Source organism: Pristiophorus japonicus, chromosome 3, assembly GCF_044704955.1.
Source record: "Pristiophorus japonicus isolate sPriJap1 chromosome 3, sPriJap1.hap1, whole genome shotgun sequence".
Classification (NCBI taxonomy): Eukaryota; Metazoa; Chordata; class Chondrichthyes; family Pristiophoridae; genus Pristiophorus; species Pristiophorus japonicus.
In genome coordinates, this window is record NC_091979.1 from 295,575,732 (window position 1) to 295,601,981 (window position 26,250).

General features: G+C 42.4%; 1 protein-coding gene across 1 annotated transcript in view; it reads right to left on the reverse strand.

Annotated features, from left to right (window-relative positions):
* LOC139260334 (myoferlin-like) overlaps nucleotides 1-26,250 on the reverse strand; it is a 301,635-nt gene that overhangs the window by 209,052 nt on the left and 66,333 nt on the right. The window contains exons 11-17 of the mRNA XM_070876822.1: nucleotides 22,706-22,821; nucleotides 20,885-21,011; nucleotides 15,037-15,140; nucleotides 14,864-14,932; nucleotides 12,714-12,757; nucleotides 10,743-10,825; nucleotides 7,825-7,860 (exon numbers count right to left, since the gene is read on the reverse strand). Coding sequence (XP_070732923.1) covers nucleotides 7,825-7,860; nucleotides 10,743-10,825; nucleotides 12,714-12,757; nucleotides 14,864-14,932; nucleotides 15,037-15,140; nucleotides 20,885-21,011; nucleotides 22,706-22,821 — 579 coding nt within the window. The remainder of the gene's footprint in view (nucleotides 1-7,824; nucleotides 7,861-10,742; nucleotides 10,826-12,713; nucleotides 12,758-14,863; nucleotides 14,933-15,036; nucleotides 15,141-20,884; nucleotides 21,012-22,705; nucleotides 22,822-26,250) is intronic.

The window sequence follows — 26,250 nt, forward strand, 5'->3', positions numbered from 1 at the left end:
CCTTAAATAAAGATTTAAAATCCCAATTAAGAGGAAAATTCAAACTCTTCCAGACATTAGGTCAAGATGCATTTCAGAGTATTAAGAAAAGAGTCTCCATCAAGAGTCACAGTATAATTGTAGCTGTCCTTACCAAAGAATACAAAAGGACTATAGAACTGATGCAGTTAGTACTTATTGGCCATACATTATGTGCTGAATTCCACCTGGAAAGTGTGTAGGGAAGACATGGTAAGTGATTGAGAGGCAAATCAGCATGGGTCTGCTGCCACTGAGGGCTGAAAACTAAAAGGGAGAAGAGCAAGAATATGTAGCAAAATAGAATAGATGATACAGATACACAAGAGACAGGAGCACATTGGACTCGATGACAGAAGAATATGTTATGGCTGTTATAGCTGGGGAAATGGGCAGATTTTCAGTATTTTCTAAATGGCACTGGGAATTCTCATTTAATAGTTACTTGGGGAAGTTGTCCAAATGAACCCATAGGACCAAGAGTAATTCACAATGACGGAAAAATAGCTTAGGGCAAACACACATACACAATAGAAATTTCATTACAGAAGGAGGGTGCCAAACGTGCCTGTAAGTGCTAGTTCCATATCAGTACCATCTACTGCAATCCCATTCCCTATATAAAGGCAACTTACATCTGTTGGTTAAGATCAAATCAATAAGACATTGTCGAAATTCCCTTCAATTGCTCAACAACTGGGTGGTACAGTTGCAATTGGCATAGACCACCTGAATACTTTGTGCTAAAGTTGGAGAAGTTTATAATCAACTAACTTATGATAGGAAGAGTTGTTGATGCACCACTCAAGTCTTTAATGTCCAAATGCAGTACAGTGTACAGGCACACAGGAAACTAGAGTAATGGACCCAGATATAGGATAGAGAAACAGCAGATGAAAGTGAAAAATTCTAAACAAAATCAAATACGAAGAAAGAAAACAATGTTCTTATTCTTGCCAAGGAAACAACTTAATGGTTGCATTGACTATCATAATTCTTGGAAACTACACCCAAGAAAAAAGATCAAATATTAACCAGAAATTGTGTCTAATCTTCAGCAGTCACATTTATATTTTCTAGTCATGATTTAACAGTTTGTTTCTGTGGAACAGACATTTAGCACCAGTGCAAAAAGCTGCTTTGGTGTACAAGGTGCTTGCAAGCAATTCAAGTAGTTTTCAGCCAAAGCATGTAAGACCAATGTGCATTTTGGTGGCATAGTGGAATTCCACCCTGGATAATTTCAAGTGGCATAACAAATTTCAAAATTTAGTTTTGCTGAACTAATTGGGCAGGAAAATAAAATAATTAAAATACAAATTAAGAAATCTATATAATTTTATCAAATAGAAATAGCATGCTGTAGAACATAGTTATCTCATACAAAATGCTGCCTTATAAAAATTCCATAAGATAATTGAGACAACTATGTACTAGAATTACTGTGATGGACTTCAATTGGTCAGAGTTAATGCACCTTGCGGTAGCAAACCAAACAGTAAAAACCAAGGAGGTCTCAAATACAATCGATGGCATGTGCTAAATTAGCCAATCTCGCTAGGAATCACAATTACCTTCAGTATCTTTGGATCCAGAGAGGGGGAACCAAGGATTCTCCTATTGATTGCTGCGCAGTAATCTCTGTTGGAGGCACATGTTTGTGGGCAGAATCACTTGGCACCATATGGGCTTACATATGCAGAATGGCCAAGGTATTGGAGGGCTGCCAACAACAAACAGCCATACCCAGTATGAGCCACCGCATTCAGGAGTAGAAGGGAAAGGAGAGAAAACTGGAAAGTAGTGGGGGTGTAAAAAAAGTTGCCAAGCCACATTAGCAGTGCCATTTTCAATCATACCACTTAATGCACAGTTGGGCTGACATTGAAAAACTTGTACACCTAGTATTACAGGTTGCAGGGCCTATAAAAAGGAAACAAAGATTGCCATGCTAGCTAAGAAGCTAAAATCCAAAAGCCATCACGTGGGAAAACATCCATTGCCAAAAGTCTCTGCATTATTGTATCACTTTTAAAGTCAAATTCACCCATTCAGCAATACATGCTTGTACATCAGCTCTATCCTTCCCCAGCTCACACTAAGGGGGTTGAAATTCGGTATCACCAATTGAGGTGATGACACTGGCGGAGTGCAGATTTTAACGCCAGGCAGCATTTGCTGTCTGGAACTGCGAAATTCAGTTTTGCCGCCTGAAGTGGATTGCAGCTTTAAATCCAGGTTTTGCACACTACTCTGGAGGCCGTAAACAGTGTTAAGTGGGCTGTTCAATGAGGCAACAGCAGCATCTTTAGAAAATTGCCACATTTTTTGGTTAATGATTTGCCACTTAGTCAATGCATTCAGCAGCATTTGGAGCTGCGCCACCTGCATTCAATTGAGGCAGTGATTGGGCGCCTCATTATATTCGCTTCCTGCATCCTCAGACGGCGAAGATGGCAGATGCAGCTCACCGCTTCTTGGACGCCGCCATCGATGCACTGCTTCAGGCCCTGAAGAGGCCTCGGGAACTACTGAGAAGAGGTTGAAAGGAGGCCACCGCCACAGGTCATTCAACACCTATGGAGGGAAGTGGCTGAAAGAATGTCAGAGTGACAGGGTGCCCAGGACCGCCACGAAGTGAAACATGACGCAGCTGCTGGAGTATCTTGAACATTAACCTGACCATGCCATGTTGTCAGCTCAACGTGCAGCCTGTCCTCAACGTGAATGTGCCAGGCCCCATGCCTTACGTGGGAGAGGCGAGATGCAATGTCCGCATTTGCAGCCTCACCCACTCCAAGGACTTGCAAGCACCGGTAATCTTACTCATCAGTTCTTCACACCCACCCTTCATCTTATCTCCTCACTTCATATGCATGTGGAAGACAGTAGCCTCACCATTACTGTTGTTAGATCCTGCCCCTCCCATTCAAGCATTGGCAAACCAAGGACACATAGCTAATCTATGTGAAGACTCACATACAGTAATATGTACTCAACTATGTAAGTCACTTGGGACAGACCAATATAAAGGACACTAACTCGGACACTTGCCCGCAATCGACTTCCAGCCCCTTGAATAGGGAAAAATGATAAAGACAAAATTAAAAGTTCTTTATCCGAGTGCACACAGCATTCGTAACAAGATAGATGAGCTAACAGCACAAAGAAATAAATGGGTATGATCTGATAGCCATTAGAGACATAGTTGCAAGGTGACGAAGGCTGGGAACTGAAAATTCAGGGGTATGTGCCATTTTGGAAGGATAGGCAGAAAGGGAAATAAAAGAATGAGATCAGTGTAGTCGTGAGAAATGATATTGGCTCAGAAAAAAAATCAAGATGTAGAATCAGTTTGGGTGGAGATAAGAAATAATAAGGGAAATTAAGTCACTGGTTGGAGTTGTCTACAGGCTCCCTAACCATAGGAGAGAGTCTAAATCATGAAATAATGGAGACTTGTAAGAAAGGTATGGCAATAATCATGGACAATTTTAATCTTCATATAGATTGGACAAATCAAATTGGCAAAGGTAGCCTTGACGAAGAGTTCATAGCGTATTCGGGGTGGTTTCTTAGAACAATACATTGTGGAACCAACCAGGGAGTAGATTATTTTAGATCTGGTACTGTGTAATGAGTCTGGATTAATTAATGATCTCATAGTAAAGGATCCTCTTGGGGAAGAGTGATCATAGCATGGTAACATTTCAAATTCAGTTTGAGGGTGAGAAAGCTAGGTCTCAAACTAGTGTCCTGAACTTAAATAAAGGCAATTACAAAAAGGTATGAGTGTCAGCTAAAATGGACTGGGAAGAGAGAGATTAAAGGGCAAGACAGTAGATAAACTGTGAAACATTTAGGGGATATTTCATAACTCAGCAAAGATATATTCCAGTGAAAAAGACTCCGAGAAGGATGAACCATCTGTGGCTAAGGAAGTAAAGGATGGTATCAAATTGAAAATAAACACATACAATGTTGAATAGAAGACCAGAGGATTGAGAATTTGTTTTAGAAACCAGAAAAGGACGACTAGAAAACAAAAGGATGAGAAAAGATAATTTACAAGAGTAAACTAGCAAGAAATATAAACAGACCAGTAAGAGCTTCTGCAGGTATATAAAAACAGTAGCCAAAGTAGACGTTGGTCTTTAGAGGATGAGACTGCAGAATTAATAATGGGAAACAGGGAAATGACAGAGACTTTGAACAAATATTTTGTATCGGTCTTCACGGTAGCAGACGCAAAGCATCCCAATAATTGATAATCAAGGGGCTATTGGGAAGGGTGGCAACTTAAAACAATCATGATCACTAGAGGAAAAAGTACCAAACTAATGGGACCAAAGGTGGCCAAATCACATGGACCTGATGGCCTGCATCCTATGGTTTTAAAAGTGAGATAGTGCACTGGTTTAAATCTACCAAAATTCCCTGCATTCTGGAGAGGTCCAAGTAAGGAGGGAGACAGAAAGCAAGAAACTATAGACTGGTTAGCCTAACACCTGTCATTGGGAAAATGCTGGAGTCCATTATTAAGGAAGCAGTAGCAAGACATTTGGAAAAGCATAATTCAATCAAGCATGGTTTTATGAAAAGGAAATCATGTTTGACAAATTTGCTGGAGTTCTTTGAGAATGTAATGAGCAGGGTGGATAAGGGGGAACCAGTGGGTGTGGTATATTTGGATTTCCAGAAGGCATTTGATAAGGTGCCACATAAAAGGCTACTGCACAAGATAAAACTTCACGGGGTTGAGCATGGATATAGGATTGGCTAACAGAAAACAGGAGAGTCAGGATAAATGGGTAATTTTCAGGTTGGCAAACTAACAAGTGGGGTGCCACAGGGCCTCAACTATTTACAAGCTATATTAATGACTTGGATGAAGGGACAAAGTGTAATGTAGCCAAATTTGATGCTGATACAAAGATAGGTGGGAAAGCAAGTTGTGAGGAGGTCACAAAGAATCTGTGAAGGGGAAAGCTTTGGCAGATGAAGTATAATGCAGGAAAAAGAGAGGTTATCCACTTTGGCAGGAAAAACAAAAAAGAAAATTATTTAAATGGCGAGCAATTACAAAATGCTGTAGTACAGAGGGATCTGGGGGTTCTTGTGCATGAAATGCAAAGTTAGCATGCAGATACTGCAAGCAATTAGAAAGGCAAATGGAATGTTGGCCTTTATTGCAAGGGGGATGTATAAAACTAGGGAAATCCTGCTACAACTGTACAAGGCATTGGGAAGATCACACCTGGAGTACAGAGTACAGTTTTGGTCTCCTTATTTAAAGGAGGAATACACTTGCATTGGAGGCAGTTCAGACAACGTTCACGAGGTTGATTCTCAAGATGAAGGGGTTGTCTTAAGGATGGGCCTATACTCGTGGAGTTAAGAATAATGAGTGGTGATCTTATTGAAGTGTATAAGATTTTGAGGGCGCTTGACAGGGTCGATACAGAGAGGATGTTTCCCCTCGTGGGGGAATCTAGAATGAGGAGGCATAATTTCAGAATAAAGGATCGCCAATTTAAAAAGGAAGAGAAGGAATTTCTTCTCAGAGGGTTGTGAATCTATGGAATTCTCTACCCCGTAGGGCTGTGGAGGCTGGGCCATTGAATATATTTAAGGTGGAGATACAGATTTTTAAATAATAAGAGAGTTAATGTTATGGGGAGCAGGCAGGAAAGTGGAGTTGAGGCCAAAATCAGATCAACCATGAACTTATTGAATGGTGGAGCAGGCTCAAGAGGCCAAATGGCCTACTCCTGCTCCTATTTCTTATGTTCATGTTATTGTATTGGAGGAAAGCATCTTGGCCCTGATGGGCCCTCAATTTGGTGCGATGGCGGTGGATGAAACAAAACCCCCTTGGGACAGTGACAGTATGTGGCCTTCCTTTGCAGAATTTAGCAAGCCATTTAGCCTCGACACCACAATCTTTCTGCTCCTTCCATAAGACTGGCATTTCCAAATGCCTTTCCTGGTCCTGGCCCCATTCCTCTTTGGCATTGTGCTTTCAGATGATCAACCAGACGGACCGCAGCCTGCATGTCAGCCTTCAATTGTAGGAGATGTTGACAGGAGGAGGATACCTCTATGGACATCACACAGGAGACAGCGGCCTCCGAGAGCGGGGCCAGCAGCTTTCGAAAGGAAGGAGTGGTCGGGGTGGGTGATGCTCTGGGACCCAGCTCCCCAGAGGGAGAGCGTGCGCTGGGTGATGCTCTGCAGCACTCTGATGAGGTCGAATTACAGGTTGTCGCAAGACAATCATTGCGGTTGCACCATGATCTATTGGGTGGACTGGTAAGGGTGCCAGAGAGTCTCTGTGCACCAGCTGAGAGGATAGAGGAGCCCACGTCAAGGTTTGCACCTGCCTCTCAGCAGCCCACTGAGCCCATCCTTGGTAGAGACCAACGGATATCAGATGCAACAAATGACCATGGGGTCTCAGACACAGTGGCATGGGCTATGGCTGACGTTGCAGTAGCCATTGAGCACCACACCGATGCTATTGGAGGCCTGCATAATGTAATGTTATCGGTGCGTGGTGGCATCAATCAGCTCTCTGGTGTGCTGCAGTTGGTGTTAATGCAGAGGTAAATTGATGCCATAGACGCACTGAGCACGGCCATTCTGTCTGGGGCCCCCAACGTTGTCGAAGCAGGGCATCAATCTGTGCTCACCCAGATTTCTCCAGATGCTGAGGCACTGCCCCGGGGTAATAGGAGCATGCTGGAACCTGATATCCTCTCGGGATGATATCATGCCGCCTTTGCACCTGCCGCTCTCTGGAGCCTATCGACACCAGAGTGCTGCTGCCCATGCTGAGGTGATGCAGTCCGCAGCTGGGCCTTCCAAGGCCCGAGCTGGTGGGGGACACCCTGCTCGGCCATCACATGTGGCAGCAGCTCAAAGGTGAGCAACTGACTATCGGCCTTGCTGCAGGCCCCGAGGACCAGTAGGCTTGGGAGGGAGGAGAAGGGAAAGGGGTGGGAAAGCACTCAGCAAAACAACTGGGGGATGGTGGCCACAGATGCTGGCCTTGTTAAAATCTGAACTCATACAAATAGTTTCACTTGGACAAACCAGCAAACAATTGTTTGATAATCGCCAGAGATGGCTACCTTGTTAGGAAATGAATTCATGAAAATCATTGCACTTGAATGTCGCTGGATATGTTTGAATGGGTCTTGTGGGTTTGATTATTTGCAGAGGATTATGGCATTAAATTGTGTTATTTTACAGCACACTAAAAATCAAAATTTATTTATTTAAGTCTTTGCCGCTGGATGACATGGTGTGCCATCACTGCCCCCATTGAGTTGCAGAGGTAACAGCGAGATAAGAGTTGCCAATGTCAACAACCCGAAGTCCACCAATGTTTGGAAAATCCGAGTAGGCAAACGGAGTAGTCAGCAGACACAGCATGCCAACACCTAAGCTCTGAGGACCAAACGCTGCATTGACCACGACCTCTGTGCCCTGGCTGTAACTAACTGCTGCCCCAGAATCCTAACCCACCTTGTGAACAGCAACTTTGTGGCAGGTTGGCCGCCAGCCAATGAGGTGGCAAAAGTGAATTTGGCGAGAAATCATGATTTCCATGATGGTAGTCGGTGGGGCAGCAATTCTTTATGCCCTTGAAAAACCAGAACCCAATTTCACACCAGGCTTCAACACAGCCCCAAAGCTGCTGCCATCCAGTTAATGCCTACCACCGGCATTAGCAACCGAATTCCAGTCCCTAAATCTCCCTTTTGGCAATGGAGGTTCAAAGATTAGACCAAGAAATAAAACCTTCATTTGGTGGAGAAGCCCCAAATCCCTCATCATCTGGATTGTAGGGAAACAAAAATAAGTTAGAACATAAGTAAAAAGTCATTAACCAGTCATTGAATGCTGTAGGTACTGTAAACAACCAGTTTCACAACTCACTTATACTACATCACCATGGACCACCATTGTACAGCACCAGTGTGTAATTAATTGTGGGCCCAGATTCTCCTTACTCTTCCATACTGTGCAGTGGATAGATATCAAGTGAAACCATACACCTGGTGAGGTTTTGTGGGGTTGGGGGAGGGGGGGGGGAAGTTAAGTGATGGCAATTTGCAAGCTGCTGTTGCACATCTCCATACCATCAGCTCGAGAGGAGCTGGTCTGGAAGTAAGTTACCTGGCATACTCGCCACAGGACGCAAGCTTCTGAGGCAGTCTAGAAAAAGATGATGCCATTTAGAAAACACTTATTTATTCCAGTAATCAGCTAACAAAAACCATAAAGTGCTCTGTTCAGCAGGGAGGGGATGGTGTGAAATTTGATATAGAATAAAACATTCCGAATGCCAGAAAAATCTATTCATTTGGCAATATTTACTCCATACACTTCAAAATGGATGCTGCTAAACAAAGGTCCATTCGTATGACCGGGTACCTTATCCTTCAACTTCAGCAAGATGCTGTAATGGCTAAAATAAAGTTGCAACATGTTTACGTTAGTTAAGATAATGGCCCAGAAATCCCAGCCTCCCCAGGTCCGCATGCAAAAGTCGGTTTTCAGCACATAATACGCATGCGTTGAAAGCCGGCTTTTCCGATCAGTCAAGCTTCAGCTCGACAGATTCTCCATATCTCGGGAGTGAGGACATTCACATGGGCAAAACTGCGGTATTTACCCATATCTGGCCCAGCAAATGTCCTGAAAACTCTTCGCCTGATAAAAGCAGGCACTTAAGCCTACTTTTACAGGCATAAGAATTTTAACATAAAATTTAAAAAACACATTGGTAAAAACCCTGCCCCCTACAGCAAGTTTATTTTAAACCATAAAAAAAAAATTCCGGTTTTTAAAGTTTTTAATTAAGACATTAACTTTAATTTCCATTCTGTGAAGTGTTTATTTTTTATTATGGTGTTTAGTGTGTTGGTTTTTTTCTCATTGCTATTAATGAGAATGCATAGATACGGCGTTCTCATTGCTGTTGAGAAAGCTATGGAATACTGTATCTGATTCTCGTGTGACTGCACAGGCAAAGAGGAAGGAAGAAAGAAAGAGGGCTGGAAAAAAAACAAAAAAGGAGGAAATGAAGCCATCACAGCCTGTTTGTTACTCCTCCTGTTATTATTTCCCTTTTTACTGAGCATTAAGAGTCCTGTACATGAACCTGTGCTGTATAGGGTAACCTGCTACAGCATTTAAGGTAGGATCCAGTTTTTGGAAAAAAAAAAGGTACAACAATTGGAACAAAATTGACTGTTCTTTGACAGTGAATTTTCAAAGGACAGCCAACAAGTCTGTTTTAGCAACAGACACCATTTTGCTGCTACATTACATTTATCACTATTGAAATGTTATACAGAGGGTGGAGAGCACCAGTTCCAACTGTCACAGGATGAGAGACTGGAGAGCACCAGTTCAAACTATCATAGGAGCATCCAGTCGTGCCCCGGTAACTACCCCCAAAGGAAGCGGTGTGTGGGAAATTGCATTCCGCTTCCATTGAGGGATGGCAAGGCCAATTCTGCGGCGGGAGCAGGACTTCCACACTGGGGGCTAAAATTCCCTACCCCAGAAGGTTACCGCCCCCAAGATGGGAGCCTGTGCGGGGAGGCAGAGGGAAGTTGAGGGGAGACGGGGGCACGGGATGGAGGGGAGAGTGGTGGAGTTGGGGGGGGGGGGGGGGCGCGGAGAACAGAAGGGGCCACATTGCAGTGAAGATCCTGGGGGGGAGGGAGGGGGGGCGAAGTGTGTTGGAGGGGCGGGCCTGGGGGCTCTGTGCCTCGGTGCGAGAAGTGTTCAGAGTGGGGTGGACGGGTTGACTGCACAGATGGCGGTTGGTGGATGTGGTGTGGTTGGCGTCGCGGGGGTGCTGGGGTTAGTGATCAGCCATGATCTTGTTGAACGGTGGTGCAGGCTCGAAGGGCCGAATGGCCTACTCCTGCTTTCTATGTTTCTATACATTGTTTTTTTCCCCCCACCCCCACCCCCAAGAAAATTGGCTCTGCTTAGAGCAATCCTTTGACAAAAATCACAATCAAACATTTGGAATTCGTGGAATATATAAAATAATTCAGCTTCATGTCAGGAAATATATGGCAGACAAGTGGTCACTTGGCCAATTATTTTTGCATACTCCACAATGGCCTATTGTGCCATTATATAATATTCAGTAGCAGAATGCAGATCATCTAAACCAAACAATTCATATAGCATTCAATAGTGGTGCAGAGTGACCATATGTGCATTTTCAGGCACAACCAGCTTGAGAATGCAAGAAATCAAAACAAGGCCAAATGACAGACTCTGGAAGCCTGCATATTACAGCTTGTATAAATTCTAGCACATTACTGTCACTCTAAGTGTGGTCATCATTCATCAGGAATACCACCACCACATCTGGCCCCCAAACATTCTTGGATCCTTCACTCAAGATTAGAGAAAACTATCTATCCAGAACAGTGGAGGTTTCCAGCTGCAAATAAACCATTATAGGTGGTCCCTTGAACAAGGATGTCTTTCATCCAGAGTTCACAGATGTTTCAATGAAAGACCAAACATTCCAGTCCCGAACTCCAATTAATGGGGTGGATTTAAAAATGTGTTTTAAAAAAAAAGAGAGACATGCAGTGACCATTGCACATCAGTAAACTTGCACATTGTAAATAAACCAGGATGCCAGTAACAGTGCATTGAGGGATTTAAAAAAAAAAACCAACCTTCAACTTCACCTCCAGATGAAGCTATCTTGGAGAGGAATAAATATGCTGTTCCAATAGCATCATTTCTGGTCATCCGATCCCTGGAAGATATTGGTCACATTTATTGACATTACAGGCAGGAATCTAAGCATCCTGGAGCATAGCCCTAAGCAGTGCTCATCCAACATTCTCACAGTTGCACTAGCAGAAGGTGGGTCACTGGATAGCCAACCCAATCACTGCCAGCTGAGATCAGGTAATTCAGTCCATTGGTGATTGAATTTCAAGCTTGGTGTGTGGCCCAGCTACTTGCCACTTCAGTTGAGTGATCAGAAGGGCTCTGAAGAAATTACAAAAATAAAGCAGTTTTACCTGTGCACCATGTTAATTGTAATGGCGTTTGTGGTTGATATCTATTACCCCTCATAACATCACTTTCAAGTTGTTGTTGATAGAAAAAAACAAATGGTGCATGGTACTGAAATAGAAATTGCTTTAATTTTGTATTAATACAAAATTGTGAAGTTTACAATCCTATCATTGCTACATATACAATTCAGACAACATGAATGCTGTATATTTACATTCCCATATAAACTATAGAAACAAAGCCGATAAATGGATGGTAATGATTAGCTGCAAAAACAGAAGTGAGAATTGCTCAAGGTGGTCAGATCCGGAGAACACAGAGCAGCCTATGCTATCTCTCATGCATAACTGAACCAAAAAAGGGTTAACTATTTGCTCTGAAGCATTCCAGTTACAGCACATGTAATTATGTTCCAGTTGAGAACCATGCAGAGCAAGCGAACGCAAACAAAGTTCAAACATGATTTGTTTCTAGATACAAACTTCCCCTCAAATGAGCATTGCCTTGCCAGAATTTCACTCCTTTCACTGTTGTCTTTGTGTTTTTGCTCAGACACATATGGTTTTAAAAATGACTCAGTACCTTAAGAAAATAAACAAGCAATGCAAAACATCACTGGACACCTTCGAGAGCTGACTTACCACTGAGTAAATACCGAGTAGTCGTCTAAATTGGGAGAAGGCAGCAGTGGAGAATGTGGGAAGCTGGATAATTTGTTGTTTGAGCAATTAAGGGGCACAAGAGATACCATTTTGGGATGAGCATGATGGACTATGTTTTTCAGATACTGCACTTCACCTTATGGTGTTTGCCATTGAATTTATACCATCATACTTGAAAGCAACTCTGGAGGACTCCCTTCTGCAGTACAGTGAACCACCACATCAAACGAAGGGATTTCCTGAACAAGGATATACTTTAGCTACTAAAGACATTGCAAGTCTTCTCTGTATATCAAGGGACATCTAAATGTGTCTCACCCTTGAAATTATGCCTGGATTATAACCCATGGTCCCTGTTATTTGTCCTATACATTCATATTGTTGCTCTTACAGGTCATCATACTTATTTCCCCCTCAAACAAAACAGGAAGCAAACAATTTAGTAGACACAAATTTATGAAGGAAATTGCATCTGTGCTGCAAACAATTGCGCATATGCACTCTACATCAAGTTTTAGCACTTCAAGGTCAGCTACAAGTAACAAAAGCAAAATACTGCAGATACAAGACAAGTAGTACTGAATTCATCAACTGTTAGAGCAGCACAGCCCAGTACAAATTGTTATTTGCAGATAGATTCCAAATTAATCCAGCCAAAGAAATATACATTATAACCAGTACCTAAAGAGGGCACTTCAGTGGGTATTTTGGCAAACCATTCCTTTTATTAGCAAATTGGTGCATCATCAAGAGTATTGCCACCTTCCCTTTAAACAGCCCCACCTCTTCTTGGCTTCCCTGTACCAATCACCACCAGCAGCTGAGAAAGGTAACCCAATCCCAAGCTTCTGGGAGCTCAAGCATTTCTAGAACATCTATATTGACACACCCACAAAAAAAAGTGTCACTTAATTAAATTCAAAATACAAGGGATGAAAGGCCTTGCTTCATACTCACCAATCAAACACAGTCAAGCGTATTCTTTCACACATAGATGGAAACTGCAGCAGGGAGAGAAAAATTATCTATGTCATTTCATATATCCTTCATTTACTATTGCACTGCAAAAACCCAGAAAAACAGATTGAATTTAGTGAGTCTTGTTGAATTTCATTATTTTACAGGTAACTGGATGAGTGAACATATCTTGTGCTCAGTCATATGTCCAACCATAGTACAAGCTATGTAGGTGGGTACAAAGTTATCCCCCCCTAGAATATCACAGCCTCTCACCATATTCTAAACATTACTGGATGACAGCATCTGAAGGAAGCTTATGAACACCCTGCTTTCAGTGGAGACCCCACCTCACCCTCCCAAGATGCGTAGGTTTCTTTTCCCACAATGCATCACAACACAGAAAAAGTCCCATCTGTATTACCAGTCACTACGCGCTGTGGAAAGTTTTAATTAACATTTACAACCCTTTCTAACGTAGCTTGCTATTTTTAACCACAACACATTATAGCAGCAGCTAACACTTCAAGTTTGCACCCAATCTCAAATCTACAATTTGCCCAATGTTGACAGCTCTGCTGAAACCCGAGCCCCTGTGCTGGCTCCCAAATTGACAAGTCTGTTGTTATTCCATCAAGTTTTTCCTTAAAGCACCTTCAACACCATACACAGCATAGCCACAGGTTATATATTGTACTGGGTCATTTCTCACTCACCATGTACAGTAGTTGGATATTAAATATACAGCTCCTTATTCATTTTCTTAGTGGGGAAATGAATATATAATTTTTTCATTTTGCATCCTCATCCCAAATACAAGTTTAATTTGTGTTTTCATACTCTAATTGAATCTATATCATTAAACATTGACAATGTTAACATTGAAAATGCCTATGTAACCAGTTATAAATCAAAATCCTGTACATGAACAGGCTAGGTAATTTAGCTAGATGCAGTTATGGGCACAGCTATTGGTTAGCACTGTACAACAAGCTTTAGTTTCTCAAAACTTAACTGAAGTCACGATGTGTAGGGTGCACAATTCAAATTAAATGAAAATTTAGCGCCCGGTAGGATGGGGGTCTTTGAAGCAAAAATATCTGTGGGGTAGTGTCGGAGGCACAATTCTCCTCTGTGGGGCAGTAGCAGAACAATAGAGGGGCAGAAGCACGGTGAGCGATATCACATCACAACATCCGTCCCCTTCTTTTAAAGGGGAGGGCCACTTTGAACTCTGCAGCCTCTTTCCTGGACCAGTGGCCCAGCACCCAAGTCAGGGTGCGGGCTGCATGTTGACAGCCCAGACGAACCATAATTTATTTTGACAAAGCATACAAATGCTAAAGGTAAAGGCCCTCTGCGGGTGGAGAGTTGGACTATTTGCCCAACTCCTGCCCAGCGAATGTCTTAAATTTCTTACGCCTGGTGGACGTAAGGCCTGCTTTTACTCGCACAAGAGTTTGAAACGATAATAAATTACCAATTTTTATATTAAAACCCTATCCATTAAGGCAAGTTTATTTTTAACACTTCGACATTAAAAAATTCTAAAACATTTAATTCAATTTCTATTAATTTTAAATAAGACATGTTTTTAAAAATTTATGTAAAGTGTTTTTGTTTTTGCCGTATTTCCATTCATCGTAATGGCAGCTCCGTACAAGACGACTGGAATTTTTAAAAAAAAATTGGAGGTGTGACCTACTCAAATTAACTTTAAAAAAAAAACCAACAGGCCTTGTGGGCAGTACTATGATTCAAACCACGCCACAGGCATCATGCAAGCAGTGATCCTGGGCGGCGTGGCATCATGCATTGCCCAGGGCTCTGCCTGTTCAAAACAGAATTCTCTGTGCAGGGACTGCAGCTAGTTGCGGATCATATTCTGTGATAGGAGGCTTGTATCCACTGGAAGCCTCTGACCCAATGTCTAGCTACTTCATCTGCCATGCTGTTTCTCAGCCAATCTACAAAAAATATCTTGTGGACAAAAGGCAAGCATTAGAACAATACAGCAAAAAAAAGTGGATCGGATGGGCATAAAAGATGTGAATATAGCAGGGGCTACTCTTCTGACTCACCATGACTAATGTCACTGGGCATCTACTTGTATATCAAAAACAATAATAATAATCCTAAGCAGATCTTACCTTGACTTGAAGGTTGATGGTTTGATTCCACTCGGGATTTGCATTTTTTTCTACTATCTTTGTACAAAGCTACAACAGAACGAAGAGAGTCAGTGTTGCACATTCAGGGCAGTGGGTAGGAACCTAGAATTCCATGCTGGAGTCACAGGCCATGGACACAGCCAGATTCTCACCTTTTTCCCAGCAAAACCAACTTCCACATATGGGTCCACGAGGTTTTTCTTGTCAGACCCTGCTCCAAATAATGACTTGACAGTTTCTGCAAAGGCATCATCCACTAAAGAAAAAAAAAAAGAGGAATCCAAGGAGAGGAGTTTGATCACAACTTGTCACTGCATTAATCTCAGCAGTTAAAGAAAGCCAGAAATAACGTTTATTTTGACATAGAAGTCTAAAGAACAAGACAGATTAAACATACCACACAATCTAATTTAAATGCAGTGGATACCCTGCAACAGTAACAGGCACTAAAATAGAGCCTTTAGCACAGTTACACATCCCAAAGTTTAGATGGCCAAACTGGAGTAAGGTGGGTTAGGGAAAGTGGTTAAACGTAGTATCGAAGAGGATATCTTTTTGAAGGTGGAGACACAGTAAGGTAGAGGGGACGGTGAATTGTTCAGCGTGGATGCAAGATGGCTGAAGTCTCTGCCACTCGAAGTGCGAGAAAGGGAGAAAACAGACGAGAATTGGTGGAGAATAGAATGTGAACAGTGGAGCTCTGTAAAAGTTGAGACTTATGGTAAAAAGGTGGAACTCAGGAGGCTGCTGAGCATTGGAAGAAGTTGAGGCTGGCTATGGATCAATATTTCACCAATAATCAGCGTAAGGCAAAAATGGTGATGGTTTGAGATATAAGTAGATGATTTACAGCTCAGCTCAGGACCAAAGAAAACACCACAGCTCTGCATCATGGAGTGACATTCAAGTAAACAATCAGAAAGTGGGATGGAACTGGAGCCCAAGGAGCAATGTTTCTGGCATGAGCCACAAACAGAATGGCTTCAGTCTTACCAATATTAAGCTGAAGATTGCAGCTTATCCAGACCATGACTGTCGAGCAGGTGGAGAGCACAGCAGTCAGGAAACCAACAGCAGTAAAGTTGGGAAATCAGCTGACCCGATGCTTACAGATAATATCACCCAACAGCAGCATAAAGCTGAACAATAGGAGGGGATCCAACAATGGAACTCTGGGCCACACAGGTGACTGAACAAGCATGGGAAGCCTCACTGCAGGAGATGGATTGGGAACAAGAATGGAACTATGGGAGGGCAGTGCCACAGAGTTGGAGCACAAGAAGGGTGGTGCAACTGACTACCAAGATGGAGAGAATAGGGACAAAAGATATCACCATTACAATTGCACAGGATATCATAGAAACATAGAAAATAGGTGCAGGAGTAGGCCATTCAGCCCTTCAAATCTCCACCACCATTCAATAAGATCATGGCTGATCATTCACTTCAGTACCCCTTTCCTGCTTTCTCTCCATACCCCTTTAGCCAGAAGGGCCATATCTAACTCCCTCTTGAATATATCCAATGAACTGGCATTAACAACTCTCTGCAGTAGGAAATTCCACAGGTTAACAACTCTCTGAGTGAAGAAGTTTCTCCTAAATGGCTTACCCCTTATCCTTAGGGGATAAGCAATGTATCCCCTGGTTCTGGACTTTCCCAACATCGGGAACATTCTTCCTGCATCCAACCTGTCTAGTCCCATCAGAATTTTATATCTCTCTATGAGATCCCTCTAATTCTTCTAAACTCCAGTGAATACAGGTCAAGTCGATCCAGTCTCTCCTCAGATGTCAGTCCTGCCATTCCGGAAATCAGTCTGGTGAACCTTCATTGCACTCCTCAATAGCAAGAACGTCCTTCCTCAGATTAGAAGACCAAAACTGAACACACTATTCCAGGTGAGGCCTCACCAAGGCTCTATACAACTGCAGTAAGACCTCCCTGCTCCTATACTCAAATCCTCTCGCGATGAAGGCCAACATGCCATTTGCCTTCTTCACTGCCTGCTGTACCTGCATGCCAACTTTCAATGACTGATGTACCATGAAACCCAGGTCTCGTTGCACCTCCCCTTTCCTAATCTGCCACCATTCAGATAATATTCTGCCTTCATGTTTTAGCCACCAAAGTGGATAACCTCACATTTATCCACACTATACTGCATCTGCCCACTCACCTAACCTGTCCAAGTCACCCTGCAGCTGCTTAGCATTCTCCTCACAGCTCACACCGCCACCCAGCTTAGTGTCACCTGCAAACTTGGAAATATTACACTCAATTCCTTCATCGGAATCATTGATGTATATTGTAAATAGCTGGGGTCCCAGCACTGAGCCCTGTGGCACCCCACTAGTCACTGCCTGCCATTCTGAGAAGGACCATTTGTCCCTACACTCTGCTTCCTGTCTGCCAACCAGTTCTCTATCTACGTCAATACATTACCGCCAATACCATGTGCTTTAATTTTGCACACCAATCTCTTGTGTGGGACCTTGTCAAAAGCCTTTTGAAAGTCCAAATACACCACATCCACTGGTTCTCCCTTGTCCACTCTACCAGTTACATCCTCACAAAATTCCAGAAGATTTGTCAAGCATGATTTCCTTTTCATAAATCCATGCTGACTTGGACTAATCCTGTCACTGCTTTTCATCCTTAATTGATTCCAACATTTTCCCCACTACTGAGGTCAGGCTAACCGGTCTATAATTCCCTGTTTTTTTCAAAAAAAGGAGTGTTATATTAGCTACCCTCCAGTCCATAGGAACTGATCTAGAGTCGATAGACTGTTGGAAAATGATCACCAATACATCCACTATTTCTAGGGCCACTTCCTTAAGTACTCTGGGATGCAGACCATCAGGCCCTGGGATTTATTGGCCTTCAATCCCATCAATTTCCCCAACATAATTTCCTGACTAAGGATTGCCTTCAGTTCCTCCTTCTGGCTAGACCCTTGGGCCCCTAGTATTTCCGGAAGGTTATATGTGTCTTCCTTCGTGAAGACAGAACCAAAGTATTTGTTCAATTGGTCTGCCATTTCTTTGTTCCCCATTAGAAATTCACCTGATTCTGACTGCAAGGGACCTACGTTTGTCTTCACTAATCTATAGAAGCTTTTGCAGTCAGTTTTTATGTTCCCAGCAAGCTTCCCCTCATACTCTATTTTCCCCCTCCTAATTAAACCCTTTGTCCTCTGTTAAATTTTAAATTTCTACTAGTCCTCAGGTTTGCTGCTTTTTCTGGCCAATTTATATGCCTCTTCCTTGGGTTTAACACTATCCTTAATTTCCCTTGTTAGCCACAGTTGAGCCACCTTTCCAGTTTTATTTTTACTCCAGACAGGGATGTACAATTGTTCATCCATATGATCTTTAAATGTTTGCCATTGCCTATCCATGGTTAATCCTTTAAGTATTATTCGCCAGTCTATTTTAGCCAATTCACATCTCATATCATCGAAGTTACCTTTCCTTCTGGACTCCAATCTCTGAATTAACTGTCACTCTCAATCTTAATAAAAAAAATTCTACCATATTATGGCCACTCTTCCCCAAGGGGCCTCACACAAGATTGCTAATTAGTCCTTTCTCATTACACATCACCCAGTCTAGGATGGCCAGCTCCCTAGTTGGTTCCTTGACATACTGGTCTAGAAAACCATCCCTAATACACTCCAGGAAATCCTCCTCCACCGCATTGCTACCAGTTTGGTTAGCCCAGTCAATATGTAGATTAAAGTCACCCGTGATAACTGCTGTACCTTTATTGCATGCATCCCTAATTTCTTGTTTGATGCTGTCCCCAACCTCACTACTACTGTTTGGTGGTCTATACACAACTCCCACTAGCTTTTTCTGCCCTTTGGTATTCCGCAGCTCTCCCCATACAGATTCCACATCATCCAAGCTAATGTCCTTCCTTACTATTGCGTTAATTTCCTCTTTAACCAGCAATGCTACCCCACCTTTTCCTGTCTATCCTTCCTGAATGTTGAGTTCCCAGCCTTGGTCACCCTGGAGCCATATCTCCATAATCCCAATTATATCATATTCGTTAATAGCTACCTGCACATCTTTGGTCAAATGGAAAGTAGGTTGAAAGTAATTGAACAGGAAGTGGCAGAAGAGGTGAACAGAAATGTGGGTGGTGCTACACATTTAGAATGTAGATGGAGGAGAGAGGTAGAAAATGGGCTAGTAATTAATGAATGTATGGACTATTTGAATAGAAAAAGGTGATGTGTGGGGGTGGGTAAGGAAAAAAAAAAGGGAGAGAGAAATATCCAAGAAAAATGTCCAAGTAGAGGGTACATGCTGACAATATTAGCCATCACTGGGTGTGTGTGGAAGAGGTACTGAAGTAGTCAAGAGCTGGGTTGGGGCAGGAAAGCAGTTGGTGGGTCTGCTGAGTGCTAGGAATGAAGACATGTAATAAGTGCTTGTGACAGCTGTCAAGCGTGGGAGGATGGCGAGGTAGCCAAGCAGATAAATTTGCTGCACTACAAAATCCAGAAGTGGTTTGTAACTTTTGTTGTACGAGAGGACGGAGGGCACTAAGGAGCTGTGTGGCATTTGTGAACCATTGCCCTTGGCCCTCAGATTTGAGGATACAAAGCTGGGCATTATATTGGGAAAGTTCATAGGGCGAAGGACCACAACCAACTGGATTGGGAAGTAGTTATTGCACACTGACACAACAGCAACATTCACAAAACTGGAGGGGGGGGGCGAAGGAGGAGGAAAGAGAGAATGAAGAGAAGGAGAGAACAGTTGTTTATATATTTCAGAAATTTTTAATTTCACAATGCTCTCCTCTTGAATGTTTTGGACCAGGAATATTGTTGTAAAATACTTCATGCCTGGTTTCAGAGTTGATTCTCCTCACTTCCAAAGTTTCTATCCTAAAAGTAGAGAAGTCTTGCTACAACTGTACAGGGTGTTGGCGAGACCACACCTGGAGCATTGTGGACAAATTTGGTCTCCGTATTTAAAGAATGATATACTTGCATTGGAGGCAGTTCAGAGAAGGCTCACTAGGTTGATCCAAGATGAAGGGGTTGTCATATGAAGAAAGGTTGAGCCTATACTCAGTTTAGAAGAATGAGAGGTGATCTTATTGAAACATAAAATTCTGAGGGGGCTTGACAGGATAGTTTCCCCTCATGGGGGAATCTAGAACTAGGGCATATTTTCAGAATAAGGGGTCACCCATTTAAAACAGAAATGAGGAATGAGGAGGAGTTTCTTCTGAGGGTCATGTATTTATGGAATTCTCTACCCAAGAGAACTGTGGAGGCTGGGTCATTGAATATATTTAATGTGGATACATAGATTTTTGAATAAGGGAATAAAGGGTTATGGGGAGCAGGCAGGGAAGTGGCGTTGAGGCCAAGATCAGATTAGCCATGATCTTATTGAATGGCGGAGCAGGCTCGAGGGCCCAAATGGCCTGCTCCTATTTCTTATGTCCTTATGTAGGAGTTAACGGGATTGCAACAGGGAGTTGGAATCCAGCTCATCAGTCAGCTACCGATGATCAAAGCACACAATTACAGGAAGCAGCTAGACCTCAGGAGAACTGAAGCTGGAGTACCCGAGGTTGCATTCGCCAGCTATTTTATGAACACCACGCAAGACAAGGAGAAGAAAAGATACCAGGTTAGATTTCACCCCCATCCATACAAAAATAAACATGTTCAGTCACCTCTGAACTTCTTGGCATGGCCTGCTCTACGTAATATGGATTCACTATATTGGAACTACAGATTGGTGCCTGTTAATTTGAGAAACTTGGGACACAAAGCTATTAAATCCATTAATCAACCATACCAAAAGTTAGTTTGATTCAAAAAAATGTGCAATGAACTTGAAACTGAAAGCAGATCATCGAAAGCAGGATACTATACTGCAGCTCAAGCAGGATTTTCTGTTGCAATATTTATTCCTCATGACTAAAATGACTATATTCTTCTCTTCAACCAGAAACGTAACTTACTCTGTGGAATATCCTCAGCTCTGTAAATCTTCAAAAGGAATGTCACCCATCGAAGTGTGAGGCCTGCAGGGAGCAGCAGGTTGCTTTCAACATCGTCATGCTCTTCATTTGCTTCTTTTTTTTCAATCTATTGAACACAATATATTTTTTAAAAATCTGGTGCATGAATAATCAGATAGAAGCTGCAGTGAAACACAGCATTACTTTGCTGCTCCTGTCTCTCTCTCCAACTTCTTAATCTAGCCCATTATGTGAGGGGCTTGTCAGAGAGATGTTCCACCCTGGCACCATCACCCCTTGGTATTCAATGATAGTTTAGGTGCGTTCAGAGCCTTCTTTCCGTGTAATCATTTCATTTTGCCACAAATCTCTCAAAGCTTGGCTTTCGGTCCATCGGATCTTAGTGACTGAGAAAAGACCAGCGTGCCCTTTCTACCCCAGCCTCAGTGCTCAAGGACTGTGTCAAGGCTGAAGTTGTCATCAATCAGGCTCCCCAGATATTGATAAAACAATTGGATCAGATGCCCTTCTAGTTTCCCATGAACACCTTCGAGATTCCTTTGAGCTGTGAAAAGCCTTCGTACTGCACTTTGCAAAACTTTGTGCGTGCCAAGATAGCCTTGGAGTGAGATCACATGGCATCCACCCATTTGCTGGAAGCCTTCTGCGACCATTGAGTACTCCATCTCAAACAATAAACTATCACAACAGTTTCAAAGTGCACTTTTAATTTGACTGCCACTTACATTAGTGGTGCCCTACTTTTAAAGGGCACCACTATTTGTCCTGGTGACATTGGGCTCATTGCCAGTGCCACTTGATTGGACCAGATAATTAATTTAAAAAAAAAAGTGTCCTCTGTACCACACTTCAGGGTACCCAACACCATATCCCACTGGTTATTCCATTATTCAAACTGGTGAATGGAGCACAGCAGATCTCGAGGAGTCTGGCAGCATCTCATCAAGAATAAGCTCTGCAATTCTTCCACATATTCTTGAATAGACATTCCAAGGCCATCAGTTCTAATGCCATTTTACTTTCTGCAAACATCCCTATATGCAATATACCAAATAGGAATTCCATAATTAACATTGCTAGCTGGAAGTGCTCAAAAACCATCACTACACCCCATGACCAGAAAGTGACTAACACAAACCCGGCACATGCATGAACATCAATGCATCTTTAATATTGAATAGACAGATTATTTTGTAGTTGCCAGCTTTCCCCCTGCCCACTCCTGAAGTACCAAAAGGAACATTCCAGAGAGATAGTCAAGAAGATGTCACTTTTGGTAAAGCAATAAATAACTTTAAAAAAAACTACTTCTACTGACTCCACCTTCCCTTACATTAACTTTTGCTTTATTTCAAATATCCTCCATATAATAGATTAAAAAAAACTATTTTACTTTCTTTCCTGAATCTTTATGCCCTCATCACCTATTCTCCAGATAAGATTCATGTAATTCAAAACTGGCCTATTTGTGGTTCATTTTCAATCAAAACTCATGACATTGTTGGGTCATATTGATTTTTCATTGCTATGTATATTTTTTTTGCAGGCTAAACTGTAGGAGTTCTCATTAGCAGTCGCAGCAACACAAGAATGCCTTACAAAACACTCCATAGTGATGCCTTAAGGGTCAAGATTTGTATTCCAATGAATGCAGATAGCAGCATGTGATCCTAAACATTGTAGCAAAGGGACACAATTGAACCATTTATGGAACAAGTGAACATGATACACAACTACTGGGTATAACCCTTATTTTGCTACAAAGATGAATTCATACATATTCCACAAAACAAAACTTACCGGAGGCTCATCTCCTGTTGCCAAGACAAATAAGCTGACTTTCATGTATCCCTTGGATCCTGTACTTGTGTCTTCAGGATCATGAAGCAGTAGCCATTTCCTTAGAATAGCATGTCCTGTAGGGTAGTGAAAAACTCCACTTAAAATCAATTTATCCAACACCAGTCACACAACACTGCCTGACAATAGGTCACGTAACTTAAAGCAGAAAATGTTATGCTCAGCAGTGAGAATATTTACAGCATGGAAGACGACCATTCGGTCCGTCAAGCCTGTGCCAGCCCTCAGCTAGTCTCACTCCCCTGCCCTTAGCCTGTAGCCCTGCAATTTTCTTTTTACTTCAGATATTTATCCAACTCCCTTTTCAGGCAGTGCATGCCAGATCCCAACCACTCGCTGCGTAAAAGTTCTCTTACATTGGCAAAAAAAACAAAGACAATCACCTTAAATCTGTGCCCTCTGTGCCAATGGGAACAGTTTCTCGGTGTACTCTGTCCAGACCCTTCATGATTTTGAACACCTATCAAATCTCCTCTCAACCTTCTCTGCTCCAAGGAGTATAACCCCAGCTTCGCTAGTCTATCCACGTAACTCCGGTCCCTCATCCCTGGAATCATTCTCGTAAATCTTTTCTGCACCCTCTCTAAAGCCTTTACATCCTTCCTAAAGTGTTAATTTGAATTAAACCATTCCATCACCACAACCAGGCCACAAGATAGGGGTGTGGCCCAAGTGGACTGGCTCAAAGATTGGAATGTAAAACAGTAAATGAGCAATTGGAGGCCTTCAAAGAGAAGGTTTAGGTACAAACTGGACCCATTTCCAGGACAGTGAAAGGAAGGGTATCCAAAGCTACAGCTCCCTGGATGACTAAAGATTAAAACGAAACAGGAAAAGGAGGCTTATGATAAATGGTAGGTTCATAATTTCAGTAGAGAACCAAGCCGAATCCAAAAACTACAGCGAACAGAAAAAGGAAGAGTGTATGAGAATAGATTGGCAGGTAACGAGAACCCAAAAGTATTTGATAAACATATAAATAGTAAATGGGTAGTCAAAGGAAGGGTGGGGCCGATTAGGGATCAAAAAAGGAGATCTTCCAGTTAGCGGGCATGGCTGACCTACTCAGAGATAAAGAGCAAGTACTTAAAAAGGTTGGCAGTGCTCAAAGAAGAAATGTCACCTGGTCTGGATGGGATGAGTCCTAGGTTGCTGTGGGAAGCAAGGGTGGAAATTGCAGAGGCTCTGGCCACAATCTCCCAATCTGCCTTGTGTACAGGATGCTGTCAGAGGACTTCAAATGTTACACCCCGTTCAAAAGAAGGAAAGAGATAAACCTCTCAACTACAGGCCAGTCAGCCAAATGCCAGTAATGGGGTCAAAACTAATTGGCATTTCGAAAAATATGGACTAATAAATGAAAGCCAGCACTGATTTGTTAAAGGCAAATAGTGTTTGACTAACTTGACTGAGCACGTTAGTGAATTAATGGCGATGGTTGATTAGGTTAGTGCAGTTGATGTTGGGTATATGAACTTTCATAAGGTATTTGATTAAGTACCACATAATAGACTAGTTAGCAAAATCAAAGCCCGTGGGATTAAAGGGGCAGTGGCTGCATGGATACAAAATGGGACAGAAAGCAGGCAGTATTGGTGAATGATTGTTTTTCGGACTGGAGAGAAGTATACAGTGGAATCTCCCAAGGGTCAGAGTTGGAACTACTGCTCTTTGATATATATTTCTGACCTGGACTTGGGTACACAGGAGGATAATTTCCAAGTTTGCAGATGACAATTCAGAAATGTAGCAAACAGTGAGGAGGAAAGTAATAGACATCAGGAGGACATAGACAGACTGGTAAAACAGGCAGACACATTAAATTTAACAGGGAAGTGTGAAGTGATTCATGTTGGTAGGAAGAATTAGGAGAGGCCATATAACCTAAATGGTACAACTTTAAAGGGGGTGCACGTACACAAGTCTTTGACGGTGGCAGAACAAATCAACAAGTCTGTTTAAAAAGTTTACAAGATCCTTGGCTTTCTAAATAGAGGCATAGAGTACATGGATTCCTATGTAATCCTAAGAGTACAAAAGCAAGGAAGTTATGCCAAACCTTCATAAAACACTGGTTCGACCCCAGCTGACAGTGGCCAATTCTGGGTACCACACTTTAGGAAGGGTGTCAAGGCCTTAGGGAGTGCAGAGGAGATTTACTAGAATGGTACCAGGGATGAAAGACTTGTTATGTGGACAGACTAGAGAAACTGGGGTTGGTTTCCTTCTCTAAGAGAAGTTAAAGGGAGATTTGATCCTGATGGGTTTTGATAAGATTAAGTAAGGAGAAACTGTTTCCAGTGACAACCAAAGGATTTAAGTTGACTGGCAACAGAACCAGAGATGACACAAGTAAAGATTTTATTTTCCCGAGTTGTTGTGATCTGGAATGCACTGCCTGAAAGGGTGGTGGAAGCAGCTTTAATAATAGCTTTCAAAGAGAAATGGATAAATACCTGAAGGGGAAATATTTGCAGGGCTATTGGGAAAAAATAAAGAGCAGGGGAGTGGGACTAATTGGAGAGCTCTTTCAAAGGGTCTGCACAGGCAAGATGGGCCGAATGACTTCCTTCTGTGCTGTATCATTCGACGATGCAAAAAAAAACTTTGATCCACTGGGATTACACAGAAAATCTAGAATTTGTACACCACTCATTGGACTTCTGGTAATTACCTCACTGCCTTAATAACTGCAGGCCTCCAGTTGCCCAGTAACAGGAATCTCAAATCATTTTTGGTTAAAGCATCAAGACAAAGAACCCTTTGAAAGCTATTTAAAAGGAAGCTGTTAGAGTCCCTTATATGGTAGAGAACTCCTGCAGTTTTTGAGGTCTTTTCTAAGAAGAAATATTAATTTGAAATTCAACTAGTTGGCCACAATGTACATGTAAAGTGGAATCTGTACCGACCACCAGCAGACACTTTTCTGGAGTGGCCATACTTTACAGTATCCTCAATCTAGCCATTACATATTATGGACACTGAATTCTGCCTACATAGACACTCTGAATCCTGACGACTCTCAATTAGAAGCAGGGGAGTGTGTGCAGCCCCAGTGGAAAGGACAGCTCCCTAGAATGGCAGCCAGGATCTACATTATCCAGACAGTGAACTACATTGGGACTTGGGCTAGGCTGTGTTTTTTTCTGCTGAAAGAGATCCTGGTTAAAGTGGCCACTTGAGTTATTGGCAATTCAATTCAGTTTCGTGGGAAATGAAGACAGCTCCCATTATAAATGTAGCTCACAGCTATGAACATTGGATAAATCTTAGATGACTGAAATCCCTGTGCCTAAGGGATGGTCTTTCATCAAAACATGTGACAAGCTGTGCCCATCATATTTCGTCACTGTCCTGTTGCATCCTCCAATACTGTGCATAAGTGCCATTAAAAAAATCTCTCATCTTGGTCTTAATCCTTGCTTTTACCACCCCTCCCCCTCTCCACCCATCATTCCAGTACCTATCCAATTACCCGAATCTTG